General features: G+C 37.4%; 1 protein-coding gene across 5 annotated transcripts; it reads left to right on the top strand.

Moving 5' to 3' along the window:
• Window positions 1-9,737: 9,737 nt before the first annotated feature.
• On the top strand, window positions 9,738-20,657 carry creb1b (cAMP responsive element binding protein 1b). 5 transcript variants are annotated; one of them, XM_079618381.1, is made up of 9 exons: window positions 9,738-9,792; window positions 13,516-13,600; window positions 13,898-14,022; window positions 14,151-14,297; window positions 15,015-15,115; window positions 15,189-15,328; window positions 16,060-16,239; window positions 16,682-16,835; window positions 18,278-20,657. In XM_079618381.1, exons 3-9 carry the CDS (start codon window positions 13,906-13,908, stop codon window positions 18,420-18,422), a joined length of 984 nt encoding a protein of 327 aa, XP_079474507.1. In that variant the 5' UTR covers window positions 9,738-9,792; window positions 13,516-13,600; window positions 13,898-13,905; the 3' UTR covers window positions 18,423-20,657. The 5 variants fall into 5 exon arrangements, with proteins under 5 accessions (XP_079474507.1, XP_079474508.1, XP_079474510.1 ...); XM_079618382.1 differs by lacking the exon at window positions 9,738-9,792 and adding an exon at window positions 10,443-10,671; XM_079618384.1 differs by lacking the exon at window positions 9,738-9,792 and adding an exon at window positions 10,533-10,671 and having other exon boundaries at window positions 13,898-14,010.
• The last annotated feature ends 676 nt before the right edge of the window (window positions 20,658-21,333 follow it).

Raw genomic sequence — 21,333 nt, 5'->3', positions numbered from 1 at the left:
TTTAAAAAACAGCAATGGAAGAAAAGTGTGAATAGCATTTAATGCATCAATTTGACTGCAATTTAACAGGGTTTCATGCGTGAAAGTGGCTAATAATACAGTGCACACTTTATCTTACATATTCTAGCCAAAGGGATTGTAAGGGTTTGCAGTCAAAACAGATGATAATGCAAACCACTCTGTAGCTCTACAGGGGGGTTTCTGGAGGAATGCTCCTCATACGCGATTGCATCATGAGGAAGCCACATGGCGCACTGTGAATGAAAGGATCTAAGAACATCTGAGTGCCAATACATGATAATGTACTGCTTGATTTACATGTTTCATTCTAGCTCACTTTAATTAGGAAAGAGAAATCAGCTTTTGTCTCATGAATGAAGCACACATGGCTCTGAATATGAAAATCACATAAACGTCTCAAATCCCAAAGCAGCAATAACACCGGACACACTGTGCCGTAATGCACCATATGTTTAACTATACAGACTTTAAAACGTAAAGGGCCCTAAGCCTGGTGATTAACTGCCTTAGGAAGCAGATTTCAAACTGTTCTTTTAGTGACACTGGATATAGGCAATAAAACAAGCATCTGTTTGGTGCAAGTGTCTTCTCCTAATGAAATGTTGAATCTCACACCTGCTACCTGTCTCCTCCGGACCAGAGGGGATATCCTAAACATATTAGATGCCACAGGATATGAAACTAACATTTCATGGCAGTTAAAATGCAGTCGATCTCTTTGTAGGTCACTTTGGCTGTATTGTTTCCTTGCTGACTGTAATGCATTCATTCACGAGTGCCCGAAGCAGAGAAAGTCTAAATATTTTCAATTATTGAACAAAGTGTCAGGCAGACCTGTGGTAATTAAAACCCAGTTGACATGGAAGATAGTCAGCGCTGTCATAGGTCGGCACTGCACACGCTGCAGGCCTACTCAGTAATTACCAGATTTAATTGTTTTTTATCTTGATATGAAGCTGGGAGCTACCTGTTAGAGGCAGTATGAATGATGATTTCTCCTTCCATGCATTTTTGTATGTTGCAGAGCTTTAGACTGTAACTAAAATAAAAATTGTAATTCTAGTTAGTTGAGAAAGATAGTGTTCGTCCCTAATGCGACTTCATCAGCTATTATCTCTATTATCTATTATCTGAGTGCGTACCAGAGTTATCTGCATGCAATAGAGTGCTTCAGTGCCAACCCACTATTTTAACGGCCTTGGATCCGTAAGTATTTTCCCCATAGGCATTTTTTTTCCAGGTCTTTAAGAGTCAGGTTATGAAGAGTCAGGTTGTTCTGGCGTGATTTACTTGTCACAAATTTCTGATTGGTGGAGATTTCTCTGTTGAATCATGGGTAGTGTGTAGTGTAGTACCAGGGATTTCATTGTTGAAGGTTTTTTTTTTTACATCAGAGAGTGAGTGGAAATAATGCAGGCTGATGGCTTCAACAAAAGCATACTGTATACCGTCGATCAACAAGTTTACAGTATGTTTGTCTTTAGAAGTCTATAAGTTATCGTAAGTCAATTCCCCTATGGAGAAAATTAATGATACTTCCAGAACCCACTCTATAATAAACTTGTCACAAGCTGGGGTGACCAAATTGTGAACAATTGATTCAGTCAACAACAACAACATGAAAGCTCGTATTTCAGTTAGCCTTTTGAATCAGACTCGGTCAGTAAATTGTTCAGAGCCATTACCGAGTTCGCAACCAACTCCCTCACTGAACAACGGTTCATCTTCCATTTATGTCCAATTCAAAATGAACCAAGAATGTTACTGTAATGTACACTATAATGAACTCAAGCACTTCTGAACAAAATAGGCCCAAGAGTGATTCTGTAATCGGTCAACTAAAAAAAGAAATTTGCTAATAGTAAATGTGCCATAATTTTTTGTCTAGAGCCCTATGTTGCTGTTGAGAGACACATGAGCATTTTGTATTTTTTCTTAAAGGGCACCTATTATGACATTTAAAATGTTCCTAATGTTGTTTAGAGAGTCCCTAACAACAGTTTTACGTGCATGCAATGACAAAAAACACTTTTGTTGTCGTATAATATGCATTTATTTTTACCTGATTTGCTCACCGACTCCCAAATGATTCGTTCAACGACTCGTTTTCCCAAACCCCTCCTCTGCGCGACGCTAATCTGCGTTGATTGGTCAGATGACCCAGCAGTGTTTACAGAGATAATATTTATTGTTTAACACGGAGTACAATGATGCTTTTATCAATTAAATCGTGTTATAATAATGATTATAGTCCACTGCTTTGTAGTTTGTAGTAAAAAACTAAAAATAAGTTAAAGAATTTAATGTTATAGCGAGCATAGCCCAGAGTTCATATTATAAAAGCACAATCAGTCTTTGTTTGCATTAGCCCGATGCAGAAACATAACGTTTTTACAAAAAAAAAAAATGCAGTTATGTTACTACGAGGTATTACTCTATTCTTTAAGACAACTCCGAAAACAACGACAAACACTTCACATATCTCAATACAATTGTCATTGAAAACCTAGAAGCTAAACGGTGCTTACACAACAAACAAAATAATTATTAAGCATCCTACATAAAACATATAAGCAACAATTATTAATAACACTTACAGGCTGTGATACGGAGGAGGAAGCTGATGCAAATACACTTGGAACTGAACCTTCCTTCAATATCAGTCGGCTCGCGAATCCCAGTTTGATTGCATTTAAGTTGGTAAAGCAATCGTCTTCAAAATGGCGCGACAAAAGCACAAGCCTCGGACTATACTTCTGTGGTAGCCTATAGTTGTATATATGATGAATTGTAGCCACTTAGTCTTCAAATGCTCCTCCTTGGGCAGATCGCACTTCAGAACACAGCGTCTCGTCGCCATGATGTTTTCCTGCTGGCCTTGGAGCGCAATAAGTGGGCGTATTGTATTCAAATAACTTGACAAGTTGACGTCATCTAGTCAGAGAAAAAGCTTCGGTCTTCTAACGATTCATAAAAATGACTCAGAGTCGACTCTTACTTTTGAAAGACAATAACTTTATATACGGTGCACTTTCATATTTCAAACTTTGCAGGATGTTTTTGTTCACTTAGATCTATGTTACACACTACATGAAAGGTACATTTCAAAATTCCATAATAGGTGCCCTTTAAACATATCGCATGTTTACAAACACACTGGGTTTTGATGAGCTCTACTCTACCAGGATTGTGCGCTCAGAAGAAAATCTGACATTTTTGTCAGTTTAGCTGAAGAAGCTGTAGTCGGAGGGATTTTCAGCATGTGCCGCTGAGAGAATAGCAAAATAAATCTTTTTGGGTGTAACTGTTCATGACATGAATGACTGATCTGTTACAAGGTCACACTCACAGGGTGCTGAGATGAATTCATATAGGCTACAGACAAATGATCAATGGTAGGCTACACAGTTGTATTCATGTGCAACCCAATTTATGCCTATTCGGACATGACTATTTCTTTCTTATTTTTATAAATCATGAGGTAGCCTTAGCCTACTGCAGATTTTTATCACATTCAGTAGCGCAACTTAATACATTATTCATATCAAGCGAAGCTTATGATCCAGATGACCTCCAATCTTGATGCCCTTAATATGCTGATCTAGGATCTACTTTCTCATAGCCATGATCTTCACCATTACCAGAACAAACAAAACCTTCAGACGGGCAAAGGGATTTATGGGTGTTCACTGAAGTTCCCATAGACTCACTATAACTCAACTAATTAAAGACCTGTTTTTTATTAACACGTTAGCAATAAATCAATCAATGACAAATGAGTCATAGCCAAAGCAAAGTAAATGATACATTGATTTCCACAAGCAAAGTAAAACAAAACAAAAACCTGTGTGAAGTGAAACTCAAGCATAAAACCATACAGTATAAGTTATGAAGCCAACAGAAGGTTCTGCAGGCACAGTCCGACACAATCGGCAGCACATCATTTACAGTGGGTGTTGTTTATTGAGGGGAGAAACTATGGAGGTTACCATAGTTACTTGTTCTTTTCTAGGAGGGGAATGAGAAATGGTCTAAGCTATTTTAGAAAGAAAATCATGCTTAAACTTAAAACCTACAAGTTCTGATATCACGTTTTCTTTCAATTTAATAACTAACATCTAGTGGACATTTCTCTGCCTTTTCCCATTGAAATACACGAACAATGTCTGCAGTGTGCGTGAATTCTCGCGATACACGTGAAACCACATGATGAACAACCACGTTTAGCCTACTTTGCTCTCAAATGCACCTTGCTGTCAGACACTTTTGCTACAGAATGCAATTCAACACGCTCTTTTAAAACCCGCACGGTTTATGAACTTATATTAGACTATAAACAGGAATAACAATCGTATTGCAGCTGTGTTGACAGAGCCTTGTGAGACATAAGCTATATTATGTCATAAATGTACTTGTAACGTTATTATCATAAACCGTAAAAACACAGCAAAAGAATAATAAACCCCAACTAGTGACTCACCCTGCGTGAAGTTTTCTCGCAACAGATAAAGTGAATGTGTACCATGTCCATTTCTGAAAATTTCATGTAATTTAATCGGTGTCAGAATTTGTTAGCGAACGCCGCCGAGAAAGCAAACTTCCGGTCTGCGCTAGTCAATAACTGTTTTTTTTCCAAAAGTAGGCTATCCATCAGTCCTTTCTTACGCCTTATTGTCTAATTATTTATTGTTTTGCCCTTTTATCACACTATGATTTTATTATAGCCTAGCCTACAAATACGAGTTATTAGACATACATGTATGATAATAATAATTATTAATAATTTGTTACATTTATATAGAGCTTTTATTGGCACTCAAAGCGCTTTACATAGAAGGGGGGGAGGGGTAATGATGAGACGGCAGTCATATTGCCAGAACCATAGATATTATGGCCAGAACGCCCATCACACCCTAGCTTATTGGTGGAGAGGAGACAGAGTGATGAAGCCAATCAGTAGCCTATGGGGATGATTAGGAGGCCATGATGGACAGAGGCCAATGGGCAAATTTGGCCCATTTTTAATGATCAGAGTCATGACCAGTTTAACTCCTCATCCGAAGGTCGGACTGTATAAAACTAAAGAAGTGAAATAATCATATACTATTTAAATACGTATTGTATTAAAATTATTTAATTTAAATAATATTTTATTTTTTATATTAAATAGCCATACAGCTGTGACATCATTCCCACAATAACAAACAACTTTGCCCAATGAAATTCTTAAGTGTATGTTTACACTTAAGAAATATCGTTAGGAAAATCGTAGGCTATATGCATCGTTTCTTAATAAATAAATGTAGTCAAATATGTGCTAAATGTGTGCAAATATTATTGTGTGGAATTTGCCATACAAAGGAATTATTGGCTAGCCACAACCAATTGATATTCAACACAACATAGGCCTAATCTGATAAATGTTCATGGTGTTCAGAAAAAAAAAGACAATCATCCTGATTCATGTAGTAAAGCCTATACACTTTTGGACATTAAGACAAATTAAATAAACTACTTTGAATAATGTTTTTAGAGAGTTAATTTATATACCGAAGTGTTACCATCCACCATGGGTGCTTTTTGTGAACGTGAGCCATTCACACTTAAACAGTCTAAATTCAGTTTTTGAGATTCACTAACCTTGTGTTTCTGGTCCATCTCTGTGTCTGTCTTTTCACAGACTGGCAAGTGCAACTTGTTTCTGAGTTAATTTTCCATAGGTGCTGATACAGAATGACTGCAATGATGTAAACAGCTTTGGATAAGACCGTATGAAGCAGAGCATTACTGGTGCATTTCCCTTGTGAATATTAATGGATTGTGTATCTGTGTCTGCTTCAGTCAGTGCTGCAGACTTTTATAAACTCTTCGCTCGAAAACCACACTGCTTTGCTTCTGAAGTGAACTTAGTCCACTTAAGACAAAATAAACATCTGAGGTTTGTACTGGCTGTGAATTAATATCCAGTGAGGCTCGCACTTCACATCTCCGATGTAAACTGGGTCTAAAGCAAGGGTTCGGACAGCACGGCGTGATGCTCAGGTCTAGAGAGAGCACCTGGTTGTGTAACACCCCAGTGCCGCTCCACAGGGGCCATGCATTATGCAGCGATTGCATTTCCATGCTGCTTCCTCCTGCGCAGCAGTAAAAATAGAAACGCAGACTTCGGTGCTCATGCTTTGTTGTTTACGACTGCACCGTCCTTCTTCGCTCCTGAGCACAGGCGGTTATTACTCAAACACACATACACATGGCGCCTTACCAGAGATATTAAGATCAGAAGAGGTCAGGCTGCACAAGGAAACATCGTCCTGGGATGTCAAAGATCCCAAGCCACAGAGCTTTTTATGGCTTACTTATTAATAAAAAGCACCTTTGCGTTCATATTCCCCCCCTGAACGGTGCCTGAGGTGTAGAGGAAAGAAAATAAATGCAAACTATTATGCATGAGGCTGTCCAATACTTCGCCCAGTGCTTGATACATTTTGTTATACATATTTCATCTGGTAAATAGATATGGATTTACATATTACATATTCAAGTTGATGTTTCTGTGGTGGTTGTGAGTGGCAACTTTTCTTGCACTACCAACTTTGTGTTTTAAACAAGAGAAAAGGCCAATGAGATTTCCTCCGGGTATACAAAATCTCTATCTACTCTGTTTACTGTTGTCACCATTGCAGTTCCAGCGCCTATTATAAGGAACAGCACAAAATAAAAAGTGAGTGCAACTTCACTGACAGCTACACTGAGGCAGCCTTTGAGCCCACGCATCAATAAAAACTGTGGCTCTTACTTTCTCTAAGTCTATCAACACTGCAGACACAAACAAGAGAGAGAGAGAGAGAGAGAAACATGACTGAGAACTGGGGTACATACCCACTGAATGAAAGTAAAAGTCCATCGCTTATTGATGGAAACAAACCTTTCCTTACTTAAAATGATAGAATGAAGAAACTTTTTTTTATGAAAATATGAAATCTTTTTCATTAACATTTTACAGTGATTCTACTGTGTGGTGTGCACTTGAAAAATCTGATCTCAGAAAATAACAGGAGCTTGGAGCAGAAAATGACAGTAATGAATTCCTCTGATTTTATTTGTGACATTTATAGTCGTTATATATTCTATTTTTGCCTTAGAACTGCCCAGAATTTTGCCACTGCATGCTCTAGCATCCATTCAGAGTGTCTTAGCAACACCTTAGTGGCCACTGGCCAGGCCACCTTAGCAAACGCCCTAGCAACCAACTTTGCCATCTTTCTGCAGTTTCTAATACATTTATCGCAAAAATAATAATACATTGAGTTGATGTTGGTTTAAATTTTATACAATCATTTCTTCATATAATTTTTTTTAAGAATTTGGCAATTGATTAAACTGGAACCCAGGCTGTTTTGATTCAGACTGGCAAATAGTCTTTAAATATCATCCCATAACTGTATAAGAACACATAGCAACCATAGAGTACCCTAGCAACCATACAAACACACGAATAAGAGTAAGACACATCTCAGCACCAGAACATCGCACACAATCTTAAAAATAAAGGCTGCAAAAAATGTGTTTTGGTTCCCCAAAGAACCTTTCAGTGAACCATTTTTTTTTTCTTAGTGTGAATAACATTTTAATAATGTAAAGAACAATTTTCCACTATAATGAACCTTTTGTGCGGTGGAAAGGTTCTGCAGATGTGAACGTTTTTTCGTGGAAAGTGTATAAAATTCCCCTCAAGGATGATACTGCCCCTTAACAGAAAAGATCATTCTGAGACAGATTCAGAGCTGTCATCACGTTCCACAAGTCTGTGTTAAATCACTATACAGTGTGGGTTGCTGCTCAACTGAGAGCTCAGTCTTGTTTCCTCGATTGTTTGGGTTGCATAATTAGTTGAATATAAATCAGTGGGGAAAAAACACAAGCTGCAATTCCAACGATAGTCCATCAAGTTCTAAACACAGCAGTTTTTTTCTGATTGAATGACAATTGAATGACAACATTGAAGGGAATATTATTAAATGCAAATAGGATTATCACTGATTTAATTTGTTAACCATACATTAATATAACTTTACGAATCACAGAGCAAGTAGCAATGTTTGAAGCCCTATGTCTCACATCACTAGCACTATACTAGCCACCGGCTCCTCTCTTCTTCCTCTGACAACGTTTGATGAATTTTCATTTGGTGATGTGCAGGGTTTGCAGTATTGAAAAGGCTTTAATGTATCCTATACTCCTTTCATTTTCACTCTTTTCTTTTTTTATATACCTTGAGCACCCTCACTGCACCAGCAGTGGAACAGTTCCCCCAAACCCAAGCACAGTAAGTCCTGCTTATCCTAATGGGTCCTCTTAGGCTGAGAGGAGATACAACCGTGCCAGACTCAGACAAGAGACTGAGCGAGAGTGTGCGTTCACTCGGGGGATGATGCGCAGCATGAGCTCAAAGGAGAGAAGAAGGTGGTGGAGGAGGGAGGAGGGAGTGAAGAGGAGGAGGAGGAGGAGGAGGGGAAGAGTGTCTCTATGGCCAACTCTGAATGTAGTTCTTTCTCAAGGTCAACCTCATACAGACGAACGGTTATACAAAAACTGAATAAAAACAGGCTACAACATGCACTTTCATTGGAAAGTGAGAATAGCTTTACAAAAGATGCTTTCTTCTAGATTTATGTTTTCAATAACTGCAGCATTGCTTTGCTGTATCACAGGGACGAGGGCAATTTTAACGTGCTGGCGTTGTGATAACGGAGCAAATTCTTTTATTGATTTTGGTGTATCACAAGAGTTTCCCCTTATCATCACTCTATAAGTCTACTGTAAGCCCACGCAGACTTGTAAAGATAATTTCACATATTGCACAGATTTGTCACTTTTTCCCTGGAGACATCTACAAAGCACAAATTCATGGTTGTTCATTAACGAGACGGTCAATTCCCCAAACAATGTGCTTCATGTCACAATAAAAAGCAGGTTTTATGGCTTGTTGCAGTAAAGCGCTATTAAACAGATAAAGCACACCAAACTGGCATCTGGAGGATTATAAAAAGGGCTGCCACACGAATAAACTCACACACCCAAAAACCCATTGCCACTCAGAGAGAGGGGTTATTGAGTGCATGCTGCTAGAAAAAATGTGTATATGCTGCCCCCTTCAGAATGACTTCAGGACTGCTGGAACACCATGTAAATTGAAGACAAAATTGTGAGTCTTCTCTCAAAAGAGGTTTACTGCTGCCGCCATGTGTTAACTTATGAGTGCAGGTTATCTAACCTCTCAAACTCGTAGCATTCTGCATATCAGAGATGTAATTGTCTTTAAGGTAAACGCAATAAATAAAGTGTCCATAGGCCCACTCCTCCTTCTCATGCTGAATAAGGCCCAACTTCCTGAGAAGATTCAAAACAGCATGAGCACCACATTGTAAAAAAAACAAAAACAAAACAGAAAAACTTGTTTTTTAGGTAGTCACCTTGGGTCAATTCAACTTATATCAAACTGATTTTTTTTTTTTAATGTTGAATCTTGTATAACTTGATAAAATGTGAAAATTGCTTTACTCGTTTTGATGAGTTAAAGCAATGTAAACATATCATAACTTATTTTTTTACAGTGCATAAACTTGTGTCTAGAGCTTCCAGTCAAGCAACATCTGGTTTGACAGAGGCTCTGTGGACAAAAATGCTGAACGACTTTTTTCATGCAGCTTGTTTAGAGACACACAACACTTCATAGCTAGGCCTACACATTCGATGTCTCATCTGAAAACTGTAAGTTACTGTATGGTGTCATTTTTTACTGTAAGTTACATTTTTTAATTTATATAAAAAAATTATCCTGACTTTTATGCCTTTCTAAGATATAGGCTACAATGGATTTACAAACTTCCAATATCAATTTCTTAAGAAAATCGAAACAGTAATTTAACAAAATTGTCTATCGTTATTCTTCTCTCTTCTACAATGACAGGTTATATGTTTGCCAGCCCTCTGCATATTCGTTTGGAAAAGCTGAAGTCGACCATGGTGCTAATAATAGGGGTGATTTATCTTTGCTGTCTTGGTAATTTATGTTGAATTAATTATTAATTGATGAACATGACGTTTAGCAATATTTTGCATATGATAGATTACAGATAGGTTAAAGCTTTCTGACAAAAATACCCCTGCTGAAAATGGTTTGCTGGTTCCAGCTGATCCCAGCCTGGTCAAGAATATGGCTGTACAGTTTGCTGCATGGTTTTAAAGGAGTTTAGACCAGCTGAACTCCATCTTAGCAAGGCTGTTAGGCTTGTTTGTGATGTTTTAATATGTATTTGATGTTTCTACGTATGCTAAACAATTTTCTGTTTTTTAAAAACATTTGTCGAGTTTCATTCACAAATTCTTGTTCAAGTACGTCGTATTCGCACTATTTCGTCAAGCTTCGGCCATGCTTCGTCTATATTCGTCACGACTCGGCTTTTCCCGCCACGCTCTCGGCCGCTCTCGCTCAGTGCAGTGGGGTTGATGATCGGATTTTCGTCTCGTTCTCTGTGTTGTTGTTCTCGGTGACGCGACGGAGGTGTAGCCTGACGCGGTCTCTTACGTGTCGGCCTGAATAAAAGTGGAGCTCCGAGGGCTCGAGAGTGACGGAGGGAGTCTGTATCGGTAAGAGGAGACAAGTGTCCGGAGGGAAAGGGCTCGTCCCGAATGGCATATAAGTCTGGTTTGGGTTCGGCCCGTTGGAAACAAAGAGATCATGGCGGCTGTAGTTGTTGCATGCAGAGGGAGGGGAGGCAAACGGGAGAGCAACACAAACCCAGGGTGGGAAATCTTGATGCATGGCTGATCATTTAAAATGCAACGAAATATGGATGCACAACATTTCTGGTTTTCTTTATGCATCTTTGCAGTTCATATGTGGGGTTTCCCCTTTTTTTGTCGGCTTCTTTCACACGCTGGCTAGACAAAATGTGTGCTGCCTGGTGGATTCAGGGTGTAATACTCTTATATCATTCAGGAATAATTTAATCTTCTCTAATGCCCTTGATGCATTGTGCGATATATTGGATAGACTATGCCCTGATGATATTGCAATATTTTAGGACTGCGTTATTATTGCACTGTTTCATAGTTTCATTATATATTACCCCAAGGGCTGTGATTTTACGCCCTCAAGTAAATACCGTTTTTATACACAATATAGGAAACTTTTTAACCTCCTGTACGGCACATGACTAATAAAGAAATGCAATATTGTATAATTGCATCTTAATTAGCAAAAACCTATTCATATACTAGTGATCTTGATTATGCATTTTGAGGCATTTTTCCTCATTTGTCCACACAGTGCCAACCTTTTTCTTTTCTTTTTTAATGCAAGTATTTTATAATAATATGTGTAGGCTGTCATTTGATTTCATGCTTACAGTTTTAGATGTAAAGATCAAGGCATGCACAATAGCTATGTGTTTGCTAGAATAATCTGTCTGGCAGAAAATAGGATTTGAAAAGTAGAGGGAGAGCTACGCATGACCAATCAAACCACAGATAGACTTTAAGCGTCATGAGATCACATTACTGTCGGTTCACGCGTGCCATTCCGGGGCTCGAGCTCTCAGACTCGTTCTCATCTTTTTCTATTTCAAAGTGCTCAATTGGCCTTATTGTTTCACACATAATGCATTTATACTTCCACTAATGGTAATAAAACATGTTTTAAATATGTTTTTTTGTATTTAATACATTTTATCATTACTTTTTGATATTGTATTTATATTATCTGTTGGTTCGACCACTGGCTGATGAGGGGAGTGTTCAGGAAACCTGTTAATCATATTTTGAAATTGAAAATGGCTTCATGTTTTTTTTTTCTTCTTTTTTTTACTTTAGTTTTTGTTTATTTTTGATTGAGTCTGATATTTCTATTGTTATTAGTGATTTTGCATTTGAAGAAGAAAAAACGTATACAAGTTTTCATCAACTGTGTTAGCATATCTTAGCCTCTAGCATAAGTTAGCATATATTAGCCTCTAGCATTCAAGAAGGCTGAAGCCAGTCATTAAAAGCCCTATAGCCTGGCCTGGCTAGCTGTGGGGTAAAGTAATCCAACTCGTCTTCTCCACCAGATAGTCTAGAGGTCAGGCACTCCAATATCTACACATGCTGAACAGTCAAGGGAAGTCAGGACTGCATTCACAGCATATTGGGGGATGCACTTTCAATTAAAAAAAAATGCTATATGATAACACCTTTATTGCAGTACTTAATTTTTATCACTGGCCAGAGCACTAGTACTTTTACAATCTCATATCAGACGTTATTGTACACCAATGCAGAAATAAATATTTTCAGAGCACCTAGGGATTGCGCACTGGGATTTTCTTTAATGAGAACCTACAAACTCTTTACATTTACACTGGGATTTCGATTAATTTCCATTGTGCACTGTAATGCTTTACATCTTTTAGTGTGGCTTATGTAGGCATATGTTTAGAGAGAGAGAGACATCTGCCAAAATTTTTGTGTCAAAGCATCAAAAGTCAGAGTTCAATGTGTCCTGACTGTAAACATGTTCAGCAAGGATTCCGCTGTTGGTTTCTGTATCTTACATTTAGACAAGACATATTTTATGCATTTTCTTCCCTAGATAAGAAAGGTTTCTGGGAAGAATGTTTATCAATGGACATGTAGTGTTGCAGTCTCAGTTTTTAGTCCAAACGGCCATAGTATTGATTCATAACTGTGCTTGTCTCGAGTACAGGAAATCTGCACCCTTATTTCCGACATAATGTCAAATGATTCAATTAAAACTCCATATAGAGTTGCAGCACAGGAACGATTTAGCCATACTTAACTAATATGTGTCTATATTTGGATATTCTAAAATTAGCTCCCCTTTCCAAGAAAGTCTTTAGCTTCTTTTTCATTTGCTTGTCTTATAAAACTAGAAAAAACTGTTTAGTGGATTTTAACCTTTGCTTGAGTTGGGTTTTTCGTACTCTTAATCAACTATGTCAGCTAAACTATATTATGATACTAAAAGTATACCACTCGCTTAGATGCACTGTTTGTTATAGCATGGCAATGGCTGTAATACTATCATGGCACCAGGATGCCATGCAACACTGGTACTTAAAGCCCATTCATTTATACAAGTCACAGTAACAAGGAAGGAAGGAACTGTGTCTAATCTGATATTACTTGCACTGATGTCACCACAGAGCCATATTCTTTATATTTTATTGGGGAATCAACCTGCTAATTACTTAGTATCTTCTTCATATTAAGCTGGAATAAAATAAAGTATTACAATTACGCACTTGAGTTTTAATGCCACTTTGTCCTCATTATCTCAATTGGTAGACTTGTCAGACAGTTACTGTCTACAAACAAAAGTGTTTGCAGAGGTTTTCTCTAAATTTTTCCTCAGTACTATGGATGACGATTTTCAAAGTAGAAATGTCAAAGTTGCTGACCATTATAGTGACTTTTCTGTGTCTGTCTGATCAGATTTCCACAGTAGCAGAGAGTGAGGACTTAACAGAGTCAGTGGACACTGTCGTCTGAAGATTCTGCCTAGGTTCCCCTCTTATAGGTATGTATGCTTCATCTGCAATGCCACATCCAGTTTTAGATTGAGCCTGTTATAGTAGTATTAATAGGAATGAACTTGCTTAACATATTAATCATTTATGTAATTAATGTCACCATAAAATCACAATGGACAAATCTTATTTTTGAACGGATTACTGCAGTATTTATTATAAATGGTTTATCTGTGCACATTATTTATTTATTTTAAATTGAATGCCACTTTGTTTAGTTGTTCGTGGCAAAAAATAAATAAAAAAATCACTCTAAAGATGTCAGATTCCATCTGGTTTCTCACCAGCTAACTCAATGACCATGGAGTCGGGTGCTGATGCCCAACAAGGTGCAGAAACTGCGGTCTCTGAAAATGAGAACCAACAGCTCACACAGGCCCAAATCGCCACTCTTGGACAGGTACTCCAAACAGTACGTCAAATGAACTCAGGACATCATCATTTCAAAAATTTGAAACATGAAGAGCTGAAACATTCAGTCAAGATTCTAACATTAGAAACAGAACATCTAAGTTTAACTCTTTGTGTGTTGTTGGATAGGTAACGATGGCTGCCGGACATGCAAGTGGCACAGCGCCCACAGTCACCCTGGTGCAGCTGCCCAATGGTCAGACAGTACAGGTGCACGGAGTTATCCAGGCCGCTCAGCCTTCAGTCATTCAGTCACCACAGGTGCAAACTGTCCAGGTAAGACAACTTAACGCCTCCAACATCTCTAGGGCCCTGTTTACACTTGGTATTAAGATGCATTATGGTCAAATGGATCTTTTGTCCGTCTCTTATGTCCACTTTCAACCACTTCTGTCCTGATTTCTTCGATGGGAGATTCTATGGGCAGGCTTTTTCAGATCTTTCGATTTATTGGACAAGATAAGCTTGCGCAATTTACATACGAACATGACTAGATACGACAGAAAAACACGCGTAGAGAAGCAGCTTTTGTTTCTGCTTTGACAGAAGACTAGAAATTAGGAATGGTTAGAGAACATTGTGCTTGGAACGCATTTGTCTTCAAACCAAACTTGAGTCTTCAGCCGGCCAGGTGTAAATCTCGTCTGGCTATTGCGCTTCCCATGATGTTTACGCGTTAGGTCAGTAGGCGGTCTTTTGTGGCTGTTCGAACACATTTGACCACATGAGAAATTTTCACTATGAAAGCATTTGCATTTTCGACTAAGTGGACAAGCTCAAAACGATTTAGCCCCCGTTTACACCTGGTATATACCGTCGTCCACTTGTGATCGGATTGACAAAAACGCATCTTAATACCTGGTGTAAACGGCCTAGATGTTCATGACTGATTGACGTATTCTATTTACCTCACATGATTGTCTTTACATGCAATTATGTGAAATGTATGTTATATAGTCAGAACTACGCATGACACAATTGTCTGTTGCTCAGATTTCCACAATAGCGGAGAGTGAGGACTCACAGGAGTCAGTGGACAGCGTGACCGATTGTCAAAAACGAAGAGAGATCCTTTCTAGACGCCCATCATATAGGTACATATACATTCTTCAAGGTTTTTGCATTACATAAGGAATTTTCCAGTCAACAGCTATTTGTGATCTATAGGAAAATCCTGAATGACCTGTCATCAGATGCTCCAGGAGTTCCGAGAATTGAAGAAGAGAAATCCGAGGAGGACACTGCGCCTTCCATCACTACAGTGACAGTGCCAACCCCAATATATCAGACCAGCAGTGGCCAGTACAGTACGTTAAAGTCCACAAATGAAGTTGAGATATTCTGATTCTCCCACTTTAGCATCATTGCTCAACATGTTTGGAGCACCTTTAGACTATACAGGACTCCAGAATAACATTTGAGAGCAGCATCGCCAGTGCCACTTAGTTGTACAGATGGTAGCGCCAGTAACATTGCTATTGGTTTGCATTTATAAGTGCAGTTACTAATAATACATGTTTATTTCATGGAAATGCACATTTGACAGTAAAGCACCGGGTTTGAGTTATGATGCAGATAAAATGAACTTTTATTAACAACAGTAACGTGCAAAAAACTAATTTTTATAGGAAATAATTTAAATATGTTTTACTCTTATTAAATGTAAGATTGTTCTTCTATAATATCTTACTGAACTGACTGACAGTGTCGCATGCTTAAGATCGGCCCGAGAGTAAACCTGTTCTGAGCTCGTGCTGCACTGTCTTTTATTGCTTAGAGCTGATAAACGATCCATGCAGCACAGCTCACGGTTTCGTTTGATTTTTCTCATACGCAACATAAAAGGCAGCTCTTATCATTTGGGCAACGTGGTGGTGGCACCTGTGTGACCTAGTAAAATGTAGTCGCACTGGCAGGAAAAAAGGTTGCACTAGCCCAGACCATAACTCCAACATGTTTGGTTCTTAGACACATAGTGCCATGTGCAAACCTTCTCACCAAATCAGTGACAACCTCTTAAATGCCATTTCTCCTTCAGTCGCCATTACACAGGGTGGAGCCATTCAGCTGGCAAATAACGGCACAGATGGAATGCAGGGATTGCAGACTCTCACCATGACAAATGCAGGAGCCCAGCAAGGGACCACCATCCTGCAGTACGCACAGACCAGTGATGGTCAGCAGATACTGGTGCCCAGCAATCAAGTAGTGGTACAAGGTAAGTTGAATCTTTTTCACAATGATACGAACCAGGACATTTATTTAATACGTAAATAATTAAAAAAAATTATTTGATGTTGTTTTTAACTTGTTGACCTATTATTCTGGGCCACTGGAAAAGGTAAGGGCCATTCACACCAACGATGATAACTATAACAATAAAAATGTTCCAGTTGATGAACGATAAAAAACAGACAGCCAATCAGAATCCATCATGCTGTAAAGAGCTTGAGCATTTAAAGTGGCAGACAACAAAACTGCAGTGCGCTTGTAATATACAGAACAATTATTGGTCATATAGTTATCGTTATAATTATCTTTATACTTATTGTTCTGTGTGAAGTCCTTTAGCCATTAATATTCTATGATTTAATGTTGTTCTTTGAGTCAAACTCACTATTGATTCATTGTTTGTTGGCTGTGTTTTGTCTGCCCTACAGCTGCTTCTGGAGATGTGCAGGCCTATCAAATTCGTACTGCTCCAACCAGCACTATTGCTCCAGGTGTGGTCATGGCATCCTCCCCGGCCCTGCCAAGCCAAGGAGGTACTGAAGAAGTGACACGCAAAAGGGAAGTCCGCCTCATGAAAAACAGGTAAAAACCAAAAAGAAATTTGGTAAAAGCAAACGTAAAGTAAACCTTTTCACCATTGGTCGCAAATAATATAAATTATTCCTGTGATGGGAAGCTGAATTTTTAGCAGCCATTACTCCAGTCTTCAGTTTCACACGATCCCTCATAAGTCATCAATTATCAATGCTGAAAACAGTTGTGCTGCTTAATATTTGCTGAGTAGAAAGTAAAATAAAATAGAAAAACAGATTAGTGAAAAAATATTGGTTCTATTCATTAGACATTGTAGTAAATGCAGCCTAAAATACCTGCTGTGTTTGATTATATTGAGAATATTCATCAAAAATATACTGAAAAAAAAGAGGATAATACTTGAAGGATACGTGCAATTGTTTACATTTAGTTTGTTATCAAGTTTTTAATGTTGTTTATATGCCTGTGTGGTGTTTTTAATATTCTTTAAGAGAAACCATGTGCAAATTCATCAGTCAATACCATTACTGAGTATTTTCTCCTTAAAACTGCAGTGAACCAAACACAGTCTCAAAAAAGCGGTTTAAAATCGCCCCTGTTCTCTTCCGTCACAAGCATTTAATGCAAGCATGTGTTCGGATTACTAAATTAAAAAATACCACAAATTAAACAACTCTGATTGGTCACTGTGTTCAAGAGATCAACAAACATTGGCTACATTGCTCACCACTGCAACATTTTACATTCTCTAGAGAGCTAAGAACAATGGAGTGGTTCAAACATATACAGTCAAAACAAAATTTATTCAGATAACTTATACATTTCTCACATTATCAGAGTTTATTCACTCTAGTTTAGAAAATGGTAATAAAATATGACAAGAACTTAGAGTTATTAAATCAATTGATATTTCACTGGTTTTGGCCATCCTTCTGTTGAAAAGCTGTCAGCTGTTAAATTTAAGTACACAATTAGATTACACCAATTTAGTTCAACCAATTACCAAGAAATGCTTAATTTTATTCAGTCTGTGGTTTAAAAAGGTCACATTAGCAATACAAGAAAAGACACTTAAGCAAAACATGGTCAGGTCAAATCTTTTTTTTTTCTACTGGTAGTCCACTGTATGAAGACTTTGGGTATAATATGTCACAGTTTACTTTATTTCGCTATCCTCACTTACATAAATGAACTATAGTTTATTGCGGCAACTAGTAAAAAATTTTTTTATATCTGGTGTCTGAATAATTTTTGGTTTTACTGTATGGCTCAATTAAACCAATATTTGCAGTCGTGTAGCGTTTACTACAGTTGACCAAGTGGATCAGGTGTGAGTCTCCATATGGGTCTGTGTATACTAAATGTTATTTTATTTTAGAAATATATATATTTAAATAGTCAAAATTCTGGTATTGAGTACTTACATTTTGGACCAAAAAGAGTTGTCGAAACATCTGCTAAATAGATGCTACATTTCTTTCCTCCTCCAGAGAGGCCGCTCGTGAGTGCCGTCGGAAGAAAAAGGAATATGTCAAGTGTCTGGAGAACCGTGTGGCCGTTTTGGAGAACCAGAACAAAACGCTCATCGAGGAACTTAAGGCACTCAAAGACCTGTACTGTCACAAATCAGAGTGATTTACCACACATTCTCCCTTCTTTCTGGCGGACTTGCGTGTACAGAGACTAAAGGACGAGTCAGCCTGACACGGACGCATGTTTTCTAAATGTTTTCTTATTTTAAATTGCTGCAGACTGCCTGTATGAACACACAGGTATGTGAGGGAACTGAACAGAAGCCACCTGGCCAACACAAATCTCTTCTAGAAATATTGGATCATGTCATTATAGACAAAAAAATTATGCTGAATACTTTACTGTGGACTTAAACACAGAAGCACGTTCTCAGCCATCTTTACTCCTGGACTCAAACCGAAACTCAGAGGAGGGGTTTGGAGGGAAATGTTTACCTTTTTTTCCACTGTGCTGGTGTATAAGTCGTCAATAACTTTTAAGAGAGTTACAAATAATGTAAAATAATAAGAATAATAATTGAACTGACATTTCAATAGTATGTTAGACAGGAAGATTTTCTCTTGGAGTTGGCATCATTCCCTCTTGAGATCCAAAAGGTTTAATGTGTCTGACTGCTACTTTTATTTGGTGTATAGTGCTCTTGTGTTTTAAGTTGAGTTTTTTTTTTACATTTAATTATGAACAACAAACTACATACAAATATGAATATTGATTTACAGAATCTATGCCATTTATAAACTGAAATATTGTGTATCGTATACAGAGCAAGATTATATCCCATGTACATTTTGATTTTGACATTTTGCTCATTTTAGATGACAAACAAAAATTTACCTAAATGATTTAATTGCTTAAAATTCTGCCAATGCAGTAGCAGCAGTTGCACAAACAAAATAAAATGGTTATTTTATTGCTGACATTTCGTCACTAATACACCAAAATTCACGTTACAATGTCAGGAGTTATGCACAGACGTAAATTTAAAATGTTTACCAGGTTCAAACATTTATTTTGATCAGATTCAGCAGATCACATTTGTGTTAAGCTTGTATATCATAGAGCTATAATTGGATGAAAAACAGTCCAATACATTCTATCTCTGGCATTATAGGCTAAAGCATGTTTTATCAATATTACATTGGCTTTGATATCATTATATGGACTTTTTTTTATTTAAATTTCAACACTATGAACGTGAAGGCGGTGTCTTTGTATTTGATAACACAATTAAAGAGTATATGTTATCAATCTATTATGGCATATGCATTTTGGCAGCTATTTCATAAAAAAAAGACGTGTTTAAAGGATTTCTCTTGTTTCATTTTTCCTTTGTCCACATTCAGTTGCTTTTGAAAGTTCAAGAATCAACTGAACAGTTTGCCTTTTTCTACATTAGTTTTATTTTGTTTACAAAGTTGTCTCAGTTGACCCTGTTTATGGTTAAGTTAATTCAGTTTTTAATTAATCATCAGGCACTTATTGGACTTTTGGTTTCACATGTTGGTTGGAGAAGTATGACATTTTGCATGTTCTCTGCATTGAGGACAGAATGTTTTAAATGAGATGTTAGCAGACTGATTTCAAACTGTCCGTCAACAATTCCAGTCTGTACTGAAATGTACCTTTTGTCATCTGTTGGCGAGTGCATCATCTGCTGCTACTCTTAAATGTTAAACCGTCTGCCTGACGTATTATTTACGTGCTCAAGCGTGACAAATTAGGGAAGCAATCTCTCCACAGCAGGCGCTCACGGTCCAGATCTGCAGTCTTAACTGCTTATGCAAGCCGACATGCAACCTGATTTTCCTCACAAAACCAATTATTTTCCGACACAAGAATCTCATCGAAGGACAGACTGACCTCAGCTTTCAGAGAAATGCAAATTCTGTCTGTTTTCAGTGATAGAATCTTTACTTTTGTGAACTGACATGAACTTTTTTTTCCCCTTTTGTATGTACCCTGTATGCAATGAGATTGATCTACTGCCATGCTGGCCAAAGTGAACTCTGAAATATGCGAATATGTGTGTTTGCCTTCATGCATACAAAAGACCAATCAATCTAAAGCAATGTTTGATCCCACTCATTTTGGACAAACACATCATGCACTTTTTGTATGATAGCTTTCACCTTTTGGACACTATGTACAGTACCAGTAGAATTTTATAGTGTTTCAAAAGTTTAGAAGTGTATTGTATATACTCTGTGACTTGGCTTACATTTTTAGAAGCTTTGCACTCTATTACTGTTACAATACAATTGTGTATACTTGTTGTTGTTCCCCCCACCTCCCTTTTGTACACAAATGTAAATCTTTAATAAAATACTAATACTGCATAATGATGAGTCTTATAGTCTGATAAAATGTTTCCCATAATGCAATGTACTTAACTTTATTGTACTCAAGGGAGCTGAGTGAGTGAGACCCCAAATAATCTGAATCACCTATATCACCTTTCTCCTTGTATTCACATTTGTATTGTCTGATTGGATTGTAATTTTGTAGAAACATTCAATATTAAGTTTTTTGTTTGTTTTTCTTTACAAAATTGGATTTATAATGTAAAGTAACTTATTTTTTTAACAAGATAATGAATTTGTAAGAAATGTATTGCTGTGAATTTAAAACTAATTTAATATGCTATATTCTGTCAAATGGCACGGAAGAATATTTTGATTTGTTATTAGTGTAACCCTACAGACTCTAATAAAGTGTGACATAAAATAGTCCAAACTTTAGCAAAACGAATGAAAATAATAAGAATGAACCAATTCTCATTCTCCATTAATGAACCATCACCTGTAATGACCTTTACACGGAGAAAGTGGTCCCACAATTCCCCCTTTTATTAAAGGAGCATTATGCATTGTGGTAACACCACAGATAAAGTTGGGGAACAACTTTTTTGTAACATATTCTAAAACTAAAATTGTAGTAATTGAATTACTAGCCTATATTATACATATTAAATAAAACTAGTAATAAATAAAAGAGAATATCTCTCTGATTTGTG

Source organism: Phoxinus phoxinus, assembly GCF_949152265.1.
Source record: "Phoxinus phoxinus genome assembly, chromosome: 7".
In the NCBI taxonomy this organism is placed as follows: Eukaryota; Metazoa; Chordata; class Actinopteri; order Cypriniformes; family Leuciscidae; genus Phoxinus; species Phoxinus phoxinus.
The sequence above is the reverse complement of the archived record's forward strand: the minus strand, read 5'-3'. Positions and strand labels throughout refer to the sequence as shown.